Source organism: Pelodiscus sinensis, chromosome 11, assembly GCF_052426305.1.
Source record: "Pelodiscus sinensis isolate ZL-2025 chromosome 11, ASM5242630v1, whole genome shotgun sequence".
In the NCBI taxonomy this organism is placed as follows: domain Eukaryota; kingdom Metazoa; phylum Chordata; order Testudines; family Trionychidae; genus Pelodiscus; species Pelodiscus sinensis.
Window position 1 is genome coordinate 10,762,823 of NC_143062.1, and position 20,561 is coordinate 10,783,383.

At 40.2% G+C, this 20,561-nt stretch overlaps 1 protein-coding gene across 1 annotated transcript in view; it reads left to right on the forward strand.

Annotated features, from left to right (window-relative positions):
- Window positions 1-18,902, forward strand: part of NISCH (nischarin) — a 48,592-nt gene extending 29,690 nt beyond the window's left edge. Inside the window, exons 12-21 of the mRNA XM_075939424.2 lie at window positions 737-850; window positions 1,728-1,836; window positions 5,016-5,137; window positions 6,535-6,590; window positions 7,133-8,461; window positions 9,273-9,447; window positions 10,968-11,127; window positions 12,432-12,560; window positions 16,195-16,356; window positions 17,495-18,902. Coding sequence (XP_075795539.2) covers window positions 737-850; window positions 1,728-1,836; window positions 5,016-5,137; window positions 6,535-6,590; window positions 7,133-8,461; window positions 9,273-9,447; window positions 10,968-11,127; window positions 12,432-12,560; window positions 16,195-16,356; window positions 17,495-18,123 — 2,985 coding nt within the window. The 3' untranslated portion in view covers window positions 18,124-18,902. The remainder of the gene's footprint in view (window positions 1-736; window positions 851-1,727; window positions 1,837-5,015; window positions 5,138-6,534; window positions 6,591-7,132; window positions 8,462-9,272; window positions 9,448-10,967; window positions 11,128-12,431; window positions 12,561-16,194; window positions 16,357-17,494) is intronic.
- Window positions 18,903-20,561: the final 1,659 nt, after the last annotated feature.

Sequence of the window (20,561 nt, forward strand, 5' to 3'; positions counted from 1 at the left end):
GGTTCCTCCTGTGCCCCCCAGTCCACCACAGTGTAGGTTGCTCCAGTCCAGTGTGGCTGGCCACCACTGGAATTAACTGGCAAGTGCCTGTTAATGGGTAAGCATTCCAATAAGCCTTGTGCTTACTGGTATTCTTATTGATTAACTCATTAACAGGGCTCAACAATTAGTGTAATCTACTTGATTACAAGCAGATTACAAGCCGGCACAGCCACGCAGCACGGTCTGCACGAGCTCAGCGTGCCGAACCGCGCAGCTGAAAAATGTAAGGCTTTGTCCAGGGAAGGAAGTGGCACATTTATGCTTGAATAGAGTTTCTGCTGAGGAGTGAAAATAGTTTCTCTGGCATTTTTGAACTTGTATTAAAATTGTCTTGGTCATTTAGAAGTTAAGGTAGGAAGGTCTGGCTTTCCATGCAAAGTAGTCCTACAGATGTACTTAGTTTGTTATTATGCTACCAGATTACTTTAAACATTGGTATAATCATAAGCAGGGCTCGCCAAGCGGCAGCAAGCCCCACTCACCAGCCGCACAGTTCTGCGCTCTGCGCCGTCTCTTCCGGGTTGTAATCTACTCGGCACAGGCGAGTAGATTACATTATTTGTCGAGCCCTGATCATAAACAGTCAATGGTCATCTCAAAATAGTGGTGGTGTCTTGCTTCAATGAGTATATCGTTCTTTCAGTATTGCTATTAAGGCATAACCAAGCAATTTGTCTTTATGGATTTTCTTTAGGTCTGTTTGGATAATATCAGTACCACAGAAAAGGAACTTGACACTGTAGAGGTGTTAAAAGCTATTCAAAAAGCAAAGGAGGTTAAGTACAAACTGAATAACTCTGATAAGAAGGTGAGTAAATGAAAGGGAGAGGATTGGGGGCTAGAAACCATGTGAGTAGAACATGGACAATGCTAGTGCTTGCAAAAAATTATAGAAGTTAGGATAATATCTCAAATTACTCTTGGATCTACTTGGCTTACTAATGAAGCATCTATATTGTAACAACTTTTACAAACCATTCCTTTCTTGCTTGTTTAATGTCTGATCCATTTTAAATGCAGCAGTTTTGCACATTTTCTCTGTTCTGTTCCTTTAACTTCAGTAATATCTTGGCCTTCCTTTCTGTGGTGGTCTGGCAGATGGAGAGAAGGAGGGATGGATAGAATGACTTCACAATATACAGAGTGACTAACTTGATGAGAAGCACAGCTATGCTGGTCCATGTTATAATTTGTGTAAAGTTCATTCAAAGATCACCAAAAACAAATTCCGCTGATTATGCAGAAAAGTATTAAAATTTTTAAAAAATCCCTCCCTGTTGGCACTGATAGGGATTTCTTTGATTTTTTTTCTCTGAGAAGCAAATCGGATGAGGTTCTTCCTGCACTAGGAACATGATACCAGAGTTGGCATTAGAAGAGCTAGCAGAATTTGTGCTTTCCTTTCGGTCACTCATCTGACGTGTGAAATGCACTGTTCCATCAAGTGGTTAATATTATCAAAATGGCATTTTCCAGAATTGATCCTTATAACAGAATATCACTAACAGCAAATAAAAAACAGATTTGAATGGATGTGAATTGAAAAATTAATATCTGAGCTTTTACAAAAAACAAGCCATATGATTATGTGGATTTGTTTGAGTTCTTGGATCTAATATTTGCTCTGTAGGTTTATTGTCAGGGGTATTCTTGTATCTTTAACCACGACATACTTTCTTTATTAGATCAGTGAGGACTCCAGGCTCACTGCTGCCAGCTCCAAATCAAACTGTTCTTCTCTTACTGTTCATCCTTCCTCTCCTTCTCTGCCTCGTGCTGTCAGCTCCAGCCAAGGTAATCATGTATGTATCGTGCTGCTGGGCCGGGCCTCTTGGTCCTGATTTTCTAGGCTGCATTGATATACATGAAGTGTATATACTAAATATGAGGCTTTGTCAGCATCAGTTGAAGTGTAAAGGTGAATGGGTATTGTCCCAGACATCTAAGCTATGTTTATAATAGTAAAACTCTTACTTGTGGTTTTCCTCTGGTGGTGATAACTGTGGTAGCTGTAGCGTAAACCTGGTGCAAATCTTTGTGTCACTGTATCTAATTCTGCTCAAACCACAGGTGGAGGACTATACACCCAGCTTTTCCTCTACGTAAAGCGATGCTTTGAAATTCCTTTTCTTTCCTATTTGGTGTTGAGATATTAAGAGGGAGTTGATGAGATGGTGGTTCCCATATTGCTTTCTGACAAGAGACATGGTTGAGTAAGGAAATCGAAAGACAGGCAGCAGAGAAAAACATCTGTAATAGCAATATTAGCATTGATTCTAACCCTGTGGTCTCTGTATACCTGTTGTGCCAAAATCCTCTTGACACATGTTCATAAAAGCAAACCCGCTGCCTATACAGGGCATATACAAAAAGGCTTTGTGCTCTGTGTACCTCATATTTACAGGACTGCTGATACATGACTAAGGATAAAGTGAACATCACTGGGCTTGTTTGGCATTAGTTGAGTTAGAAACTCAAAATTATTACATGAAAATTGGAAACAAATGGTGGTAGGAGTTAAGACTACTTTTAATTCCTTAAGAGGTATTGCAAACCAAGGTATAGGTAAGTTGTATGGGTTGGAATGGGAAGCAGTTGGCCATTTTTGTGTGAACATTGTAGTCCAGCTGAAGAAGATGGAAAAGTGTCCACAGATCATGCTCCTAATCTGGGAAAGAACAAGATGTTACCAGCATGTCTGCAGAATCTAATGAGGCTTCTCCAATTTCTTCTGTGAGAAAGCAAAGATTGTTATAGTATCCACATGAATATTTGTACATAACCAGTATAGGAACCGACATCTCAGAGCAGACAATGACTTTTACCTTTTTATGTACTCTGTATAATTTCAGTCTATTTTAGATTGCATTTGTAGTGTATAGATAAAATGTAATCTAACTCTGGATAGCTGCTACTTAATTTATTAGGTACCTTGATTCTGTCACTGTTTTTCTAAGTACTCAAGTATTCCATATTGTGTATGTCACTGCTTGATAATGGAGTTTTGTTATAAAATATCAACATGAATCTTTAGAAAGGCATCCACGAAGAAGTAAAAGGAAGGTGGGGGAATAGTTTACAAATAGCTGCACAAATTGGAATTACAAATCTCTGGGAAATATTTAGGTTTATTTATTTTTTTTTTGTAAATATTTAAGAGTATGTTAAATTACGGTTCTTTCACACCACAGATGTACTGCTTGAAATGCTCGGGCATCTTATAAAAATTTGCTGAAAGAAAGGTAACATGAGAATTAAGGTTGATTTACCATAAATCTTTAGTAAGATGTTTTCACAACAAGATAGGGAAGGCTAAAACTTAAAAAAACAAAACAAAACAAAAAAAAACCAGAATTGGAAAAGAAGTCCAATAATACAAACTAGCTGCTGCTGAGGTCCATTTCTAAAACTTACTTGTAAATATTTGGGCATTCGGAAAGGGTATTTTCTAAATGTCACTTGATTTTAAGAATTCTAGCTAGAAATGTTGTTGAAATATGCACTCTAATAATCAGTTTTACTGTTAGACTTGGAACTACCAGGAACAATGCACTTGGTGACATGCTGTTTTTATGAGCTGTATTCTTTGCTGTCTTTCAAGACAACATCTGTTTCCATGATGTATTAATACAGTTAAATGTTGCAGTAAATTGCTTACCGGAGAGATGTATGTAACTGGACAGGAAATAATATATCAGAAATAATGCTTTAGCAGCCTCTTAGCTAATTTTGTTCCCTTCATGGTTAAAGCAAAAAAGAAATAGCTTTTTTTCTTCCGAGTTGGGAAAGAATATTTGATTTGACTAAATGATCTTTTAAAGCCAATCTAGAAAGTTGCATCCATAACTTCTGTGCAAGTGCTGTTCTTCATATCAAGAATAACAATATCAATAAATGGTCCAAGCGCACCTGTTTCTAATAATTAAATTATGTATATGACATGCTGATGTAAGAATCCTTATAATTGGTAGTATTGAAAAATTGATTCCCTGTATCATGTGCATAAACACTGTTAATACAGGTTGAACCTCTCTAAACTGGCACTTTCTGGTCTGCCAACATCCGTGGTCCAGGAGGACCACGGATGTTCCAGAACCAAAGAGTTCCAGTGGAAGGTTGGAGGCTGGGAGCACTGCAGGCCAGGAGGGTGGCAGGATGCTGGCAGTGGGCTGCCAGGGGGGCCAGGAACCCAGCGTGCCACAGCTGAGCTGCCCAAGAGAGCGAGCATGGCAACGGGACAGGCAGCAAGCTCCTTGTGGCAGCTGGGCTAGGGGTAGGATGCTGGTAGCAGGGGGGCCAGAAATGACCCACCTTTGCCTGGCAAAATCCCTCATCTGGGACTGGTCACGTCCCAAGGTTGCCAGACCAAGGAAGTCCAAACTGTAGTACCTAGGGCTTCCCATACAACCCTTGCATACACACTCAGGCAATGTGGTTTGGACAGCTAGTCCTTGTTTAACTCAAATCAGTTATTCTAAAATCAGGTGAAATAACTGTTTAAGATTAGTATTTTGGATACCAGCCACATTTGAGCTATCATAGTGGGGGGGGGGGGGAGGGAGAGGGAGATAGGGGGGTTTGGATTTGGTGGGATTTTGTAGCTGTAAACTTAGTAGACCATAGAGATCTGAGAAAAAAGGCACAAAATCTGAAAAGCATTGCATTTTTAGAATTGCTCTACCAGCCAATAAATGTTTGACATAAATTATCCTTCAGATAAATGCCAGGTTCACTATGCCAGATGTGCAATCATTTGTTTGGAAGTTCTGCTGTAAGTGCAGACCTCTGTGCAGCTACTGAGTCTCCATATAAACAAAATTCCTTTGGTACCGTATGTTCTATGAAGCTATACTCTATTGTATTAATAACCACTTGTCAAGTTTTGCTTAGATATTTTAAGAATACTTGTCAGTTAGATAATGTGTTTTGATTTTGTTTCAACATTCTTTAAGAGCTATTTGTTTTTGTTCTAGAAATAATTTGTAGAAAAACAGCCCTAGCCAGCAGTTTATCTCCATCCAGTAATTCGACTCCTACAGACCATACAGTTACCCAGAGATGCTCTGAAATACTAGACACTAGATACAGAAGCCAGGTAACTGCAGTTCTGCTCCCATGTCTCTTCTGTTTAAAATTGTTTTTAATTCATGGTTTTTCTTGGAGCAAAATCTTTTGTTAAAATAATCCCAGTCAGAATTTTTGTATTAATCTGATTATTTTTGCACTACGTGAATAGTTGTAATGGGACAAAGAAGAGTTAGCACCAAATTACTTATCAGTTATTAGGAGGTTACTTACAGTTTGTTAAAACAGACTCATTTTTTTATTCTGGACTTTCATAATAAATTGGGTGTAAAATCAGTTTTCAGGTTTTAAGCAAGATATCTGAGTGTTAAAAGGAAATCCAATACTTGTCCAGCTCTGATTAAGAACTAAGAGACCTAATTTACAGTAACTGACTTTTGATCCTGTGGACTAACAATACTGACTTTCAGGATTTTTTTCCACTGAATGTAACCTTTTCTGTAGTGCTAGAGTTCTTGGTCCACCTTCTAATATTTAGAACCATTCATTTCGTATATGGAGTTGCAGAGAACAGGAGTGCAGTGTCCTAACCTTGCTTCACAATACCTGAATTGTGATGATGCTATCGGGACCATCACAGATTGACATGTCAGTATCCCATCACTGTCATTACCATAAACCTAGCTGCTAAGATTGGAGGCTGGGGCGCTCTGTCACTTCTGTGTGGTTGCTTGAAGGCAGGATGGACACGGGATGGGGATAGCTATCCTCTTGCTGCTGGGTGGGAAGTTTCTCTTTCGTGCCAATAGGGAAATCGAGGTGGGCTCAGTTTTCCCCATCTAGGCTCCAGGTTCTTGATGGCTCCTTTACCACTGCTACATTAGTTTTAGGGAACTTGCATATATTAAGCAACATTGGGAGCATTCTTGTTTGGGGAGCTGAGTCAGCTGGAACCTTTGGTCTGCCACTGACCTAGTGTAATCTTCAACAAGTCACTTTACTGTGTGTTTCCCTTTACCCCTTCTCCGTAAAGTTTCACACTGCATAACATCATTCGTCCAAAGATCTTAAACTGCTTTTCAGTCTCATAACCCCAGTGAGGTAGGTAAATAACCATTTTACAGGGGAGGGAATTGAGACACATGGGTGACATGCCGACTCAAGGCTAGAGCCACAAATAGAACCTGTATCTGCCTGCTCCATTGGGTGTTCAGGTTGCTAAAGTAATGTTAGCAAAATACTTCAGTTACTTAATGAGGTCCCTTAGGTGAAAATTAATTACCAAGTACTGCAAGAGATGTACTGGTCAGACTTTAGGATTCAGCCACTTATTGATCTGACAGCTCAAGAACCCTATATTGATTAATACTGTACTATGACTAAACCCATGTTCACTGAAGTTTGTATGGCACTTCTGTTTGTTATATAAAACTTGGCAGCTCCCTGACCTTCCTTTCTTCTCCTTAGATGCCTGCTTCTCTGTTGGACTTATCAAAAGAATATGGAAAAATTCATCACCTTTGGTGAGATGAAATGACTAACTTCTAACACACATCTGCTAATAATAGTTGGCTACTGTCTTTGGACACAAGTCCTAGCCTTTACAGTAGAATGTGTTCCTCTTTTTGGAACTCTGCTTGAAAATTTTGCTCAGCTTGAAAATTTCTTCATGAAATTTTATCAAACTCTGGGAGGCAGATGAAAGTCCACAGCTGCCTCAGTGTCTGTATAGTGGAGTGGTCAAATGACAAGGTATCATCCTGCTTTATACCGGTTGAATTATCATTACACCTGTGGCGATGAAATGTATTAGGGATGAAGAACCGGTAGTCCCTCTGTGCACTTGTCAGTGCTTCAAGGGTTAAATGATACCAGTCTTGTATTTAAAATTAGTAACTGAAAATCACAAGATATTCTGCACAAATTACACTGTGGTAGACGTTCTCTTAGTGATTGGATAGGTTTGGGTATCAGTGTCTTGATATGCAGTAGAAAAGGTCTTGGATACATATGACTCCTCTGAAATTCAGCCTTACACTTACTGTTGTTTTTTCTGTCTCTGAAGTTTGGACCATTCAGATGAAGAACATGCTGTATTACCTGACCCTCAAAACACCGTAATCTTGCCTTTTACCTGTATGTCATACACTGCCACCAACCAGGATTTTACCCAGCACCTCTCCGCCATGATAGCACAGTCTTTGCAGAGATCACTCCCTTCCTCTATTGAGAGAGAAGACAAAGAGAGCCCCGTGAGGGATCCTCGTGCCTCAGATACTGAAGATGGCTATTTTGAAATGGGACTCGGAGAGCGGACTTTCGAGTTCAGTGCTCCTTCAAATACTGCCCCACCTGCTCCTGATAGCAGAAGAGCAGAGAGCATTGACATAGTCAAAATTCTCTGGAGTTTTTCTATTCAGGTTCGTAAAGGAGGACTCAAGCAGTTTGCTGCTTGTTTGGTTTTGACTGATAGCGTAATAGCTGTGTTTGAGATTCCTCATCAAGAATCAAAAGGCAACTCCCAGCATATCCTATCTGCATTGAAACTAGCATTGTGCTTTCCATATACGGATCTTACAGAGTTCGGTTTTCTCATGCCAGAAATATGCTTAACTCTCAAGGTGAGAAATAATGACAACTGCCTGTTTATTGTTTCGGACTCCCAAAACCTTCAAGACTTCTACTCTTGTTTGCAAGCCTGCTGCTCCCAAGGCTGCACGTCCATGTTTTCAAGCTCCATGTTGTACTGTGGCAAAGCAAGCTTGCAAGAATTTGTCTACCGACTGATGGGATTTGATCACATTTCAGCAGATGACATTGACATAAAAGGTTGCTTTCCAGCATATCTTGTTAACAGTAATAAAACGGATGTTCAGAAAGCCTTGTTTCTGCCAGGATCAGTGGGTGATAACCGAGCATGGTCTGACCATGCCTTGTGTTCTGCACTTTATTCTACATTGTATAAATCTGCTGAACAGAGTCGCTATGCATTCCATCCTTGTTGGGTATTTCTGACACCCCAGCATTTGCATATAGTAAAGGTTGACTTCAATGTAATGCCAGCTAAATGTATAGACTCAGAAGATGCAAGAAATGTATTCAAGCTGAGCAGAATTCCACTGGCTTCTGTTGTGTTGCATCCGACCAGTCATCCTATCCACCAGAAAGGATCATTCTCAGATGGACATGTGCTAGAGTTACTTATTGGATACAAATTTGTTACAGCAGTATTTGTTCTACCTCATGAAAAATTCCACTTTCTAAGAATCTACAGTCTTTTGAGGACACTTCTGCAGGATGTTAAAGCTATAATTATATTGAAAGCTTCCAACAGTTTGGAATCAATAAAAAATTACCTCGTGGATTCAAAAAACAGACACAGCCAGACAGCAGGGTAATTGATGTCCTTAAAATACATATGGTGAAGCGGTGAAATTAACGTGGTCTGACCAGCACAATATTACTGGAAATGTGCATTTAACAGAGCTGCAGGATCTTAGTGATTGAGAATCAGGCCCCTAGTACTTGCACTGCCTTTCTTTTGGCTTTGGATACAAGGTTATATGGTGTCAATTGACTGTTCACACCTTCTGCTTGGCTTTGTTTATAGCCTATTATATACTCCTGTGAAAGGCAGCTTTGCATTTTGCCTGAAACGTAGTAGAAGGAAAGTGAATGACAGGTGTTCACTATATAAATTATTTTACTTTAACAGGGAGTATATTGAGGCAGGATAAGAGTACACAGCTATTTAAACCAGAGATCTCTATTCTGAATTCCTGAATGGAATTTGAAGTACGAGTGTTGCATATGTGGGGAAAAACTCTGCATCTCTCCTTGTTACAGGTTGAACCTCTCTTGTCCGGCAACATCTGTGATCCAGTATGAATTTAGTTGGCCAGATATCCACTTACCATGAGTGTGGCCATCTTTCCCACAGTCCCGTAAGGTTGGTTTACAGCCACCAGTCCTAGTTCTGTGCTGTTATTTATCTCTAATTTACCCCTAAATGTCTTCTAAATGCCCAATAAGTAGTGGAAGTGTTGGTGATGCTGCTAGATAATATGGACCTCCCATGATCCAGCAAATTCTCTGGTTCGGCACTGGTCAAGTCCCGAGGGTGCTAGACTAGAGAGGTTCAACCTGTAGTTGTTTTTTTCTGTGTGCATTCTGACGTGATGTTTCTTACTTTCTTCTGCCTCTAGCTTTTGCAAGCCTTGTTTGACACTATCATCCTTGTATCCATCTGAATTTCTGATGCAGAAAATTTCGGAAGATAATCAAATTCCAGTTTATCTTCCAATTTCTTCGTCTCTTCAGTATGTGGCTGGGCTAAAAGGAAATGCCATTGTGGAATTTTTCCATAGCAGCGTTGCTGAGGTATTGTGCACAAATTAGGGATGCTTTATGCAGGCTTCCATCAAGCTTTTAAAATTAGAAATGTATTTAAAAATCTTTCTTGTTCAAACTTAAACCCAGAGCTTAATAGTCACTCTTAAATCTGGAAGTTGCTAATCGAGGCCCCAATCCTGTAACTGATTCCAGTCGGGTAAACCCCTCCACTGAGTCTCTGGAAAGTTGTTGGGAGCCTACAAAGCTCTGAAGTCTGGCTGCCAGGTCCTCAGTACATGGTCAAGCCTTAAATTAATGTCATGTTTTTCTTGAAAAAGTTTTTCTTGAAAGAGACAGCTCTTTTTTTTAATCAGTAAGAGTTAGGAAGCTACAAACCATTGGTAGGGAGGGCTCTGAGGGAATTTAGTTTGGTGCCATTTAAACTTCACTGGACCAGTGTCTAGGGCAGAGGTTATCAATCTTTTTTTTTTCCCCTGGGTGCCTACCCTTATCTCCTTCCCCCCATCTCCCAGCATGCTGTAAAAGTGACACAGGCCACATGTGACACATACTTAGCTTTTGATGTCAGCTGGGTGTTGTATGGAAGGAAAGCAGGTTTTATAATGGCCAATCCAGTTCAGGTCTTTGTTCAGCCCAGCAGAGAGAGTATCAAATTTGCATACAAAGGTCAATTCCACACTCTCCCTCTGTAGTTGGCTTTTGAAATTCCTTTCTGCAAAATGTGGTACACTTCCAGCCCACTCCATTAGCCTCATTAGCATAGCACTATAATTGACAGATACTTCTCCTCTCCCTCTTTTTTTTGTTATGAATTGTGAGGGTTCCCCCTTTCTTTCCACTCGTGCTCTTCTGAGGAAGTGGGTTGTGCCCACAAAAGCTCCATTATACTATGTATTTTTGTTAGTCTCCCACGTGCTACAGGACTACTCCTTTTTAATACATAACATGTTACTTCAAAGTGCTTTACTAAGATGAGAAGTCCTTGCTTCTGTTGTTAGGCCTGGGGAAGCTGGTGCAGAGGTTCAGTGACTTGCCCAAGGTGATGAATACATTTGTGGAAATCTAGACTAGAAGCTAGGTAGCCTTGTGGAGATACTTAATCTAATTGCTAGTCAAGCTCCTTTCTCTTTTCATAAAGGTGCTTGAAGCCAATAGTATTTGAAGGTTTGTGTTGCTCTTTCAGATGTTAGGCACTTGACATTTACTTAACAGATGCTCCTTACCTAGATTTTGGTGATACAACTCTCAGGTTTGCTGGTTTTAGGTTTATATAGTTCCTCGTCAGCGCTGTGAAATGAGTCGAACAGTGTGGCAGGCTAACCCACAACAAAAACTTCCTGTCACCCATTCACTCATGCTCAGTAGCACAGTTTCATGGACAACTCTTCCCATAAAGCTGCACTCAGCAAGTTGAGGGAAAAGATTATCACCCTTGAATTTGTGTTCAGATATTAGGTGCACTTTGCTTTACCAGGAAAAGCAGTTCTCAAAAGTCCTAGTAAGTCAGAGGTGAAGATGTGCAAAATCAAACACAATTTGTCTTGCAGGTGGAAAATGAAGAGCTGAGACATCTTATGTGGTCTTCTGTTTTATTTTATAAAACTCCTGATATGGAAGTGACGGCTTGTGTGTTGCTCTCAACAAAAGCTATTTACTTTCTGTTGGATGAGTCTGTAACTCGTGCCAATGAAAATGAGCACCAGCTGGGTAAGACAAAAAGGGTTAATTTTGAATCTCGAGTACACTTTTTGGGTAGATTGATGAATGTGTCTCTTCCATCTCTTCTTCCTTTATATTCAGGGTAGTTCTGACTAGCACTCTTTGTTTTGCAGCCAAGGAACTTGAACATCCCATCATGGTTTTTCCAGGCTCACTCCTTGCAGTATGCATGGATACCTAGGGCTTTACCTTGCAAGAAGGGGTTTGGGTCTAATCCAGAATTGAGCTTCAAATAGCCCCTTTATGACATTTGTGCAGATTTTTTTTGTCTGATGTTACTTAGCAGTCCCTGGCATCTTTTGTGCAATTGAAATGGCAGTCTGTTGCTAGCAGCAACATGTGACAGGCCTACGGCTTGTATTGGGCCCCTCTTTCATGTGAATATCTTACTGATATTCTTGTCATTGGCAGTCAGCATGTCCCAAGACTATGATACACTTCCAGCCATATTTGCCACTTGAGTAACAAAACTCCGCAGTTGCTTTTAACAGTGTGTCTCCTAGTCTGTGCTAGTGGTTTACTGCATGATGGTTTTCATAGTAGTGAGGCTTAATATTTTTAGATTTAGGATGCACAATTTTATTCTGATTATGCATAAGCCATTCTTTGAATGTGCTAGTCTTCGGAAGGCAAAGTGCATGTTCCACTAAAGAGTGGGCAGAAATGGAGACAGTAATGAACTCTAGCCATTAAATACATGTAGGGTTTGTTTTAATGCAGGGGTGGGCGATACTTTTTGATGGGCGGGGAGTCACTCCAAGAATGTAAGTGGTCAGGGGCTGCACTCTTCCATGATATTTAACAGAGGAGTTGCAGGGCCTGGGATAGGAGGGTGGATGCAGAAGTCCAGCAAGTTCCTCAGCTGAGCTCCAGGACTGAGGCCCCGTCCCACAGACTGCGAGGGCCATGTGCTGCTCTGAATGCTGAGAGTATGGGGGAAGGGGCAGGGGTACTTTGTGTGTTTTCCAGCCAATGGGAACTGTGAGATTGTGCTGGGAGAGGGGGCGGTGTGAAGCCTCTCACACCCATCCCCCTGGGCTCACAGTGCTCAGTTCACAAAAACTCATTGCCTCTGAAGCCAGCTGCTCCAGGGAGTGGGGGGGTCACTAAAGAATAATGCTTTTCATGGGCAAGGGATGAGTTTGTTTCAGACACAACAGTGGAGAAGTTTATCATTTATTTTAAAAAGATTGTTCTGAGAGCTGAACTTAATTTTCACGTTTGTTTTCTACATTTAACATTCTTCCTTTTTGTGACTTGCTCTTTTTCATACTGTGTTCTTAATTCATTAGATGTGTGGAACCATGAAAACTCAGATTGTGAAAATAGCTCTTTCCACCTCTCTTGCTGCTTTGTGCTAAAACTTAATGATCTGCAATCAGTGAATGTTGGACTTTTTGATCAATATTTTCGAATTGCTGGTGAGTAACATGTTATGCTGTAGATTTTTTTTTCTAGTTACAAGCACTACTATCCTCTTGAATTCATCCCTGCCTTCACTAGGTTTTTCATATGGAGGACCATGTTTTCTTGCCATCTTTTTGTAATTAACACATTTCCAGTATGGTGACATACATGTTTCACTGGTGCCACTGTATAAATACACATGGCTAAAAAAACTGTCCTCTTCTAGTGGCTTATGTTGCCCAAATAATAATTTTGGGGTGTGAAATTTTACACTTTCCTCATCTTAAGTGAAATAAAATGTGGGAGAACAATCCCTTCAGCCATGTGTAAAAGATTCATAAAAAGCAGTCATGAACTTTTTCCACTGATATGTTTCGTATATTTTTGTTCTTCGAGATGTCCCTGTGGGCGCTCCATTCCAGGTGTTGGTGTTTCCCTGCGCCTGTGCTCAGAGTTTCATAGTAGTGACCACACAGGCTGTACACGTGGCAGTGCCTGCCTCCCACACCATTGTCTAGAGAAGTGTTGCAGGTGTGGCCTGGACTCCTCCATTCCCCCTCAACCATCACGGACCAGAGCTGGAGCTCCATTGTCCTGAATGACCTAGTAGATAGACATGGGAAACAAGCTATAGTTTTAGTTCTAGTAGTGTTAATAGTTTAGTAGTTCATCATTGTTAGTACTTTCAAACACCTCTTCCTGTTGAAATAAAAGAATTCTCTCAACAACCAGTCCTCCCCATGCTGGCTCATTGGGCTTCAAATGCTGCACAACCAGATGGACGTTCTCAATGTGTCCTGTGCCTGGGTGAGACATGCGTCCCCCAGAAAAATGTAGCCACCAGAGTGTTGTCACAAGAGGGTGCTGTTGTACAGGTGATCAGTCCTCAACAGCCCCATAGTCTTAAATTTGCACGAACAGTGAATTCACAGTAGACAAAATGTACCTTTAACAAACTTTATTATAAGCAATTCAGAAGCAATATTTAAATTTAGTGGTTAGCAATTAAAAGGCAGGTTAAAAGCAATGTTCAAGTTGATTAGTTAACAGTCTAATTCTTAACCCAATTTAACACACACTCTCAAACACATTCACACATACCACTCACCCTCTGGGGCTGGCCAAACCCCAGATAATGTTGGTTAATTTGGTTCAGGCGAGAGTCCAACATGCATGTCACCCCAATATGCTGAATTTATGGACTCCGACTCATGGGGCAAAATGGTGTGGTATGTATCCCCACGGCGGGGGCTAGTCGGGTGGGATGTTATCCATTGGTTGCACACAGATGTTAGTTAGTGGCACCACCATCCCATCTCACTGGTGTGTTCACGACCAATCTTGAAGCACCCTATTGACTCCACCCAATTCTGCTTGTCTAACCACAAGTGATAAGCAACGGAATGTCCTTGGTTAGGTTTCTCCCTGGTTAATTCTTCTTATCTAGGAACGTTGCCTCCTTCTGTACACTTTTGTCTCCTTAGTGTGCGCAGTTTTTTCTTAGTCCTTTTTCTCAAAGTTGTAAACGAGTCCATAATACTCTGGGGCACTGACTTGAACCTTATTATGGCCTCTCTTCAGCTCACTTCTGTTAATCCACTCATGCCAACCGCTTGCACTGCCCATGATTCGTGACAGTGTTACAACACAGGGACCGGAGGCTCAAACTTATATTTATGAAAAAGTATTAAGTCAGACCAGCCTAGGACCTAGGGCAGCAACCCGCTTCCTGCAACAGCTCAGCAGCTCCTTCACCGCCACGGTCTCCCAAACCAAAAGGATCTTCAAAGCAACCCTTTTTGGTGCCACATCAGTGAATGAAAATAGTGTGCTCTGCACGTTGAGTGTTTCTTAATTTGTGTACTACGTAAGTGGAAAACATTTTTGTTTATGGAATGCTCCCATTGAAACTGGTAGCCTTGTTGTCATGTAGTAGTGGAAGTGTTTCACCACCATTGCCTCTGCAATTAAGATTGTAAAGGCAGATAATCTGTGGCTATATCTTCATTTACACAAAAAAAGCTGAAAATGATTTTATGATGGTTTAATTAAGATATTTGACAATTGCATTAGGACTTGAACGGGCAGAAGTTTAGTAATGACCTGTAAACACTGACTATAAGTTATGTTTTAATGGTTTATTTGGCAGGCTTGCTGAGTAGAGGTCATCTAGTCTTTAACACAAATTGAGATTTCCCAGCATATTTTGAAATGAATTCAAACAACGCCTGACTCTCTTACTCTGTTCTCAGAGTTAGTGTCTCTTGTCAAGAGACCATTCTGCCAGTTTTATGTGGGATGTTACTTGAACATGCTTCCCAGATGCATAAGGCTATTAAATAAGGGAAATGTAAACTATTCTTCCTGATCTTTCATTCTTCAGAGTTTGTCGCACCTTCCATTTTTAATGTGAGTTTATCCAAGTCGCTTATTAAATGTCATTTCCCATCTTCTTTCTTTTGACCTCCAGAAATTACCGTAAATGTTTATGCATTGAAGCCTCTCTTCCATCATTCTGCACAGTTTTTAAACTTGCATGGGCTGTCCTACTTTAACCTCTTGGTGGTGTGATGCTAACAGAGACCTCCACTAAAAGCATACGCTAAACTTCTAGCTGGCCAAGGCATTTGCAAAAGCACCTGTCCCATTTGAACACGGACATAGGTGCATAAATCGCTAAATCTTAATGAGAATCAAAGGGACTCAAGTGACGTAATAGCTGAAGAGTTTTTGAAAACTGTATCCTTGCTTCTTTTAGGACCGTTATACAACAGAATAGCCTAGCTTTCTCACAAACAAGCACCATCAGAATAATAGCTAGATCTTATTCTAGCACTTTCCATCAGTAAGGCCAAATGTATACAAAACATTCATGTTATGGACCTGAGACCCACCAAAACAAATCCAAAGTTAGGATTCCAGGTGTCAGTTCTGTCTTGTGCAAAGATCGTGACACTGAGTACAATTTGTACTGCAAATTTTATGGTGGACTTTAAGACTGAAAATCAGCCCTTACTTTGATTTAAGGGATTCTGTCACCTCGAAATTGAGTGAGTTTAACCAAATGAGTTCAACTTTGCCTCTGTCTATCAGCTGTTGGGACTAAATGACAGAATGGATCACTCAATATTGCCCTGTTCTGTTCATTTCCAATGAAGCGTCTGGCATTGGCCCCTGTTGGAAGATGGGATATTGGGCTAGAAGGACAATTGGTCTGACCCTACATGTCCATTCCTGTGTTCTTATATTTTCAGTAGTGGCAATGAGATACTGTAAGGAAACTGAGCATATAAAAGGAGGTGATGTAGGTGACCTTATACAAAGTGTCAGTGCAGAGATTAAACTTTGGAGAAGCAGGGAGTTTAATGTTCACTTGTGACATCAGTAAAATATTTTCAGAAATTAAGGTGGATTTTTTTTTTTTGAGTAAATTTTCTGAGTAATGCTCAGAGGGTTAAATGTCTACATTCAGGAGTGTTCACATCCATTGTTCCGAAATGAAATGAGGTACCTTTTCAATGCGAATGGCTTTGGTCAGAGGATCATTTCTAACTAGTTAACTATATCAGTCACTTTGTTCAGGAAACTTTACATAGTGACGGATGAACATTTGCTGAAGTTGTAAGTGGTTTGTTCTGTCTTCTCCAGGATGTTCTGCGGGTCATATAGTAACCTGTCTAACTAGAGACAGTTACAGTACTCATGCCTTCATACAGCACCTCATGGCCGTGCTGTCATTGCTGGCACGTACTCCTTCACCAGAACCAGTAGATAAGGACTTCTACTCTGAATTTGGGAATAAAAATACAGGTGAGTGGTTCATTCTGTACTCTTAGTTTAGTAAATAAAAGACCATGTAACATATTTTTTTAAAATCCAAAAGTGAAAATGTATGCATTGGTTGTTTGCTTCCTGTTAACTCAATTCCACTTCCATTTGAAGTCCTGTGTGAGTACCCTAGACTTTCCTGTCTTAACAGAAATGTTTAATTTCAGAAAGTTTTGCATATTGGGAGACAAAATGATAATATACCTCCTTTACTAAAATCCAAAAAATTAATATCCCTTACTCAATCTTTTGGGCCATTTACAGCTGTAGTTCGTGTTTATAGGTTAAGCTTATAATTTACAGATGTCTTTTTGTCTCTAAAGCTTGTATGTTCGTGGACCAATAGCAATGTCAGATTAGGTTAGATCTAAGAATTTTTTTAAGATGTATTAAATTGATACCTTCAGCCATTATAATGTGTAATGATAACTGCTTTTGGCTAGATTTCTAACTTTAGTAGAGGGTTCTCTAAATAAAGCTGAATTCTTTGGTGGTATTTATGATTATTGTAGGAAAGGTTATAAAGAAATCATTGTTTAAGCCCGTTACGAAGCATTTTCTTGCAGCTGTTTATGGTAGTCCATTAAGGAAAGTAGGCTAAAAATCAGCTCACGACACCACTAGATATTGTGACTTGAGAGAGGTGTTTTCAGAGGAACCATTTAAAGATCTCTGTTCATCTTCTATAGCAATAATAAGGGATTTCTTTATGTTCAGTGATTCCACACTGGATTCAATCCATGTAGAATTCAAAAGTCACTTGGCTTCCCAGCCCACCCGCCCAGCTACTATTAAGGCGTATACTGTCTGTGGTATGAGAATTCAGCTATTTTTTTTCTTCTTCTTACATCGCCACCACCAATTAAAGATTCTATAACTGAAACTGAGCTGAAAATTGTTTAATGCAAGAGGCAGAGGGGAAATCCAGTAAGGCCATGCAAACCAAATGAATTATTCACATTTTTATACAAATATAAACTGTGTATAAATAATTCCTAGACTTGAGTTATTCCAGCTGCAACAGACTCTTTCAAAGGATCTAATGTTTAGCCACATGCCATAGGGAAACCTCGTGTAATACTGAATGTAAAGTACAATTCGTTTATATTTGTGTTTGCAGGAAAAATGGAGAATTATGAACTGATTCACTCTAGTCGAGTAAAGTTTATGTATCCCAATGAAGAGGAAATTGGGGACCTAGCTTTTCTAGCAGCAGAGAAGATGGACAGTTTGGCTAATCACCACTCTCTGAATATCCTTCTGTATGTGTTAGCATTTCAAGTGAATCATATAGAAGGAACTGCTCAAGCCAATAGTTCACTTCAGGCTAAAACACTCATTTTAACCAGTTCTGATTTATTCCTTTTCAATGAGGATTATATCAGTTACCCACTACCTGCGTTTGCAAAGGAGCCACCAAAGACAGACAAGTATCAACTCTCAGACGGCAGACGAATACGGGATTTAGATAGAGTGCTTATGGGCTATCAGACATATCCACAGGCCCTCACGTTTGTGTTTGATGATGTTCAGAACCAAGATCTCATGCAGAACTTAACGCTGGATCACTTTGGAGATACTGTCAGTGCCCCAAGAGTAAGTACTAAACATAAAGGCAGCAGGAATAGAGAGATCCAGTGGTGCATCTTTATCCCAAGTGCAGAAAGCCGTGAGAAACTCATCTCACTGCTTGCCAGACAGTGGGAGATCTTGTGTGGAAGGGAGCTGCCTTTGGAACTCACTGGGTAATGGTCACACAGTGATTGGCATACAAAGTAAAGCACAGTATACGAATGAGCGGGACTTTTGGTATTATCGCATAACATACTCGAAGGGTAATGCTGGACTCTATTGTCATGGTTTCCTTGTGCAGAGAACAATTTAATATATTAACACAGTATAACCTTCTGAAGTGTTAACTGGGAATTAAGCTTTTTGTACATTCTATTTTTATGCAATGGTATATGTATACAATTTTCATGATGCATCCCAAGAAACTGTATGGAGCAAAAGGAGTCAACACTAGACGTTGTCTAGGGCTGTGAACATTTCCACTATTTTTCAGTATATATCAGTCTAGCTATTCTATACAAACTATACTATGTAAATAATGTTAAGAAAAATGCCTGTGATATGTTAAAAGTGCAATGATATTTGTACAAGATGTATTTTATTGGGTATGCTGCTAACACTTATTATTTAATGACTTTACACACACTTTTAAATTTTGTCTTTTGGAGGTCAGATTTAATTGTTTGCTGCTAATCATGAACTTAGTGGCTAAACTGGCAAAAAGGAACCCCAGCTAAATGCTACGTTTTCATCTGAAATTATAGTTCCAGGGCACTCTTTTTCTTAATAGATTAGTAAAATGATTAAATCAATTTGCTACCATCCTGGAAATGAAAAGTGCCCAGCGTTGATTGTACTAACATTTTGTCAGCAAATGATGAATTTGCACCTCTGAGTGTCCAGTGTTGTTTCTGTTACCTACTTTCTCAATACAAATAAAGTGAAATTTGACACAATATGTTTCCCTGGCCTTGTTTACTATACATCTGTATTCATACTGATTCTTTCAAGCATATGCAAGTATGTGACTCCTATAGAGCTATACTTGCTTAGACCAATTAAGTCTTCGGCCCTAAGTCTAGAGGTGTAAACTGTTGTTCTGATGAATGATTGCAAGTAAGTGCATCTGACTCTTAGCAAGATTGTTTTGTAACATTCTTGTTCTATCTTCATTCTTGTTGTATCTGAGTGCATTTCTGTGCAAATTAGCTTTACTAATGTCTATTACATGAGAGGGGGAAAATTTTATTTTGGAATATTTTGTATTCTATACATGCATGCTGCTAGATGTATAGCTCAAAGAAACATGTCTTCACTTAGTGCAAAGGTGGTGAGGTTTGTTCCTGTGGGAATTCATTCTACAGCCTCGGCCCGGCCCCCAGGAAAGCTGTCCTCTACTCAGCAGCCGAGAAAGTTCCATTGTACCAAAGGAGCAGTTATCAACCCCAGTCTTCATCTCAGAGGTTCAGTCGTTCTTTTAGATGTGATGGGCCCAGACTAGTAGTGCCTTAAAGACAACAACCAGGATGGCCACTGTGATATTCTGTAGGAAGTCTCCATGGAGAGCAGAGGACAGGTTTGATGTATTGGAGTCACTCCTTATCCTGTGAGGACATGTTTCAACTGAAGCATCCTAAACACAGAAGTCTTCATTCCCAGGTGTGTTGCAATGCGTAACCCAGGAGAGAGGTGACAAAGGTGTGAATAATGGAGGCCAGGTCATCCTGTATCCGGATAGGACAGTCTCCTAGCCAACTGGAAAGTGTAACTGGCTGTCGTGTCAGGGCATTCGTGAGCAGTCCAGGATTACTCCTAAACTACAGACTAATTAACCAATTGTAGGTGCAAACCTTCCTCCAAAGGAGACTTCCGAGTCTGTCTTGCAGATATTTCATAGAAAAGCCTAACATGACATGTACACAAGTATAAGGACCAGCATCTGCCGTTTAAAGCAAAGTAAATCTAGAGTGAGTCCACTGGATTTACTTTAGATTGTGGCCTCGTAAATGGAAGCATCTGTTTGCACCTATGCGCAGCAAAGATATGGTTAGAAGTAGAGGCCTCCTAAAAACAACACCATAGCCTGAATGTGATGGAAGGTGAAAGCAATGCACTGTGCAGGATTTACTGTACGGTAGTACTTTGCCAGGAAGCTCTCATATAAAAAAAATGTGTGCCCATGCAAAGAAAATAGCTTCTTGAAGGAGTCTTTCTGGTGCTGGTCTTTTGTTAGATCCTATAGTCCAAAATTCTTCCCGGCTGCCAAAAGTAATATAGCTAGGAGATGACATGTAGATTTGTCTGCTGTACGCAGCCACAAATTCTTCAGGGGACCACACAGAATTCTCTTTTTATCATAAGGTAAGGTTGCTAGAAACTGTGCAAAATGCTGGCCTGGAAAACCGTTGTGTCTGAATCTTCAGGATTGCCTACCTCAAGTGGGGCTTAGTGCAGTTAGGACGTTTGATTGCTACTAGTCTGAATAATGGCTGTTATAATGCTGCTGAGATGCACCTTGTGTGCTGAGAGGGAATTGCTCATCATGACTGTCCCTTACTTAGTTGAGATGCGGGGGCTTGCATTTTTCTCACACCCTTGTATATGGCTCAACATTT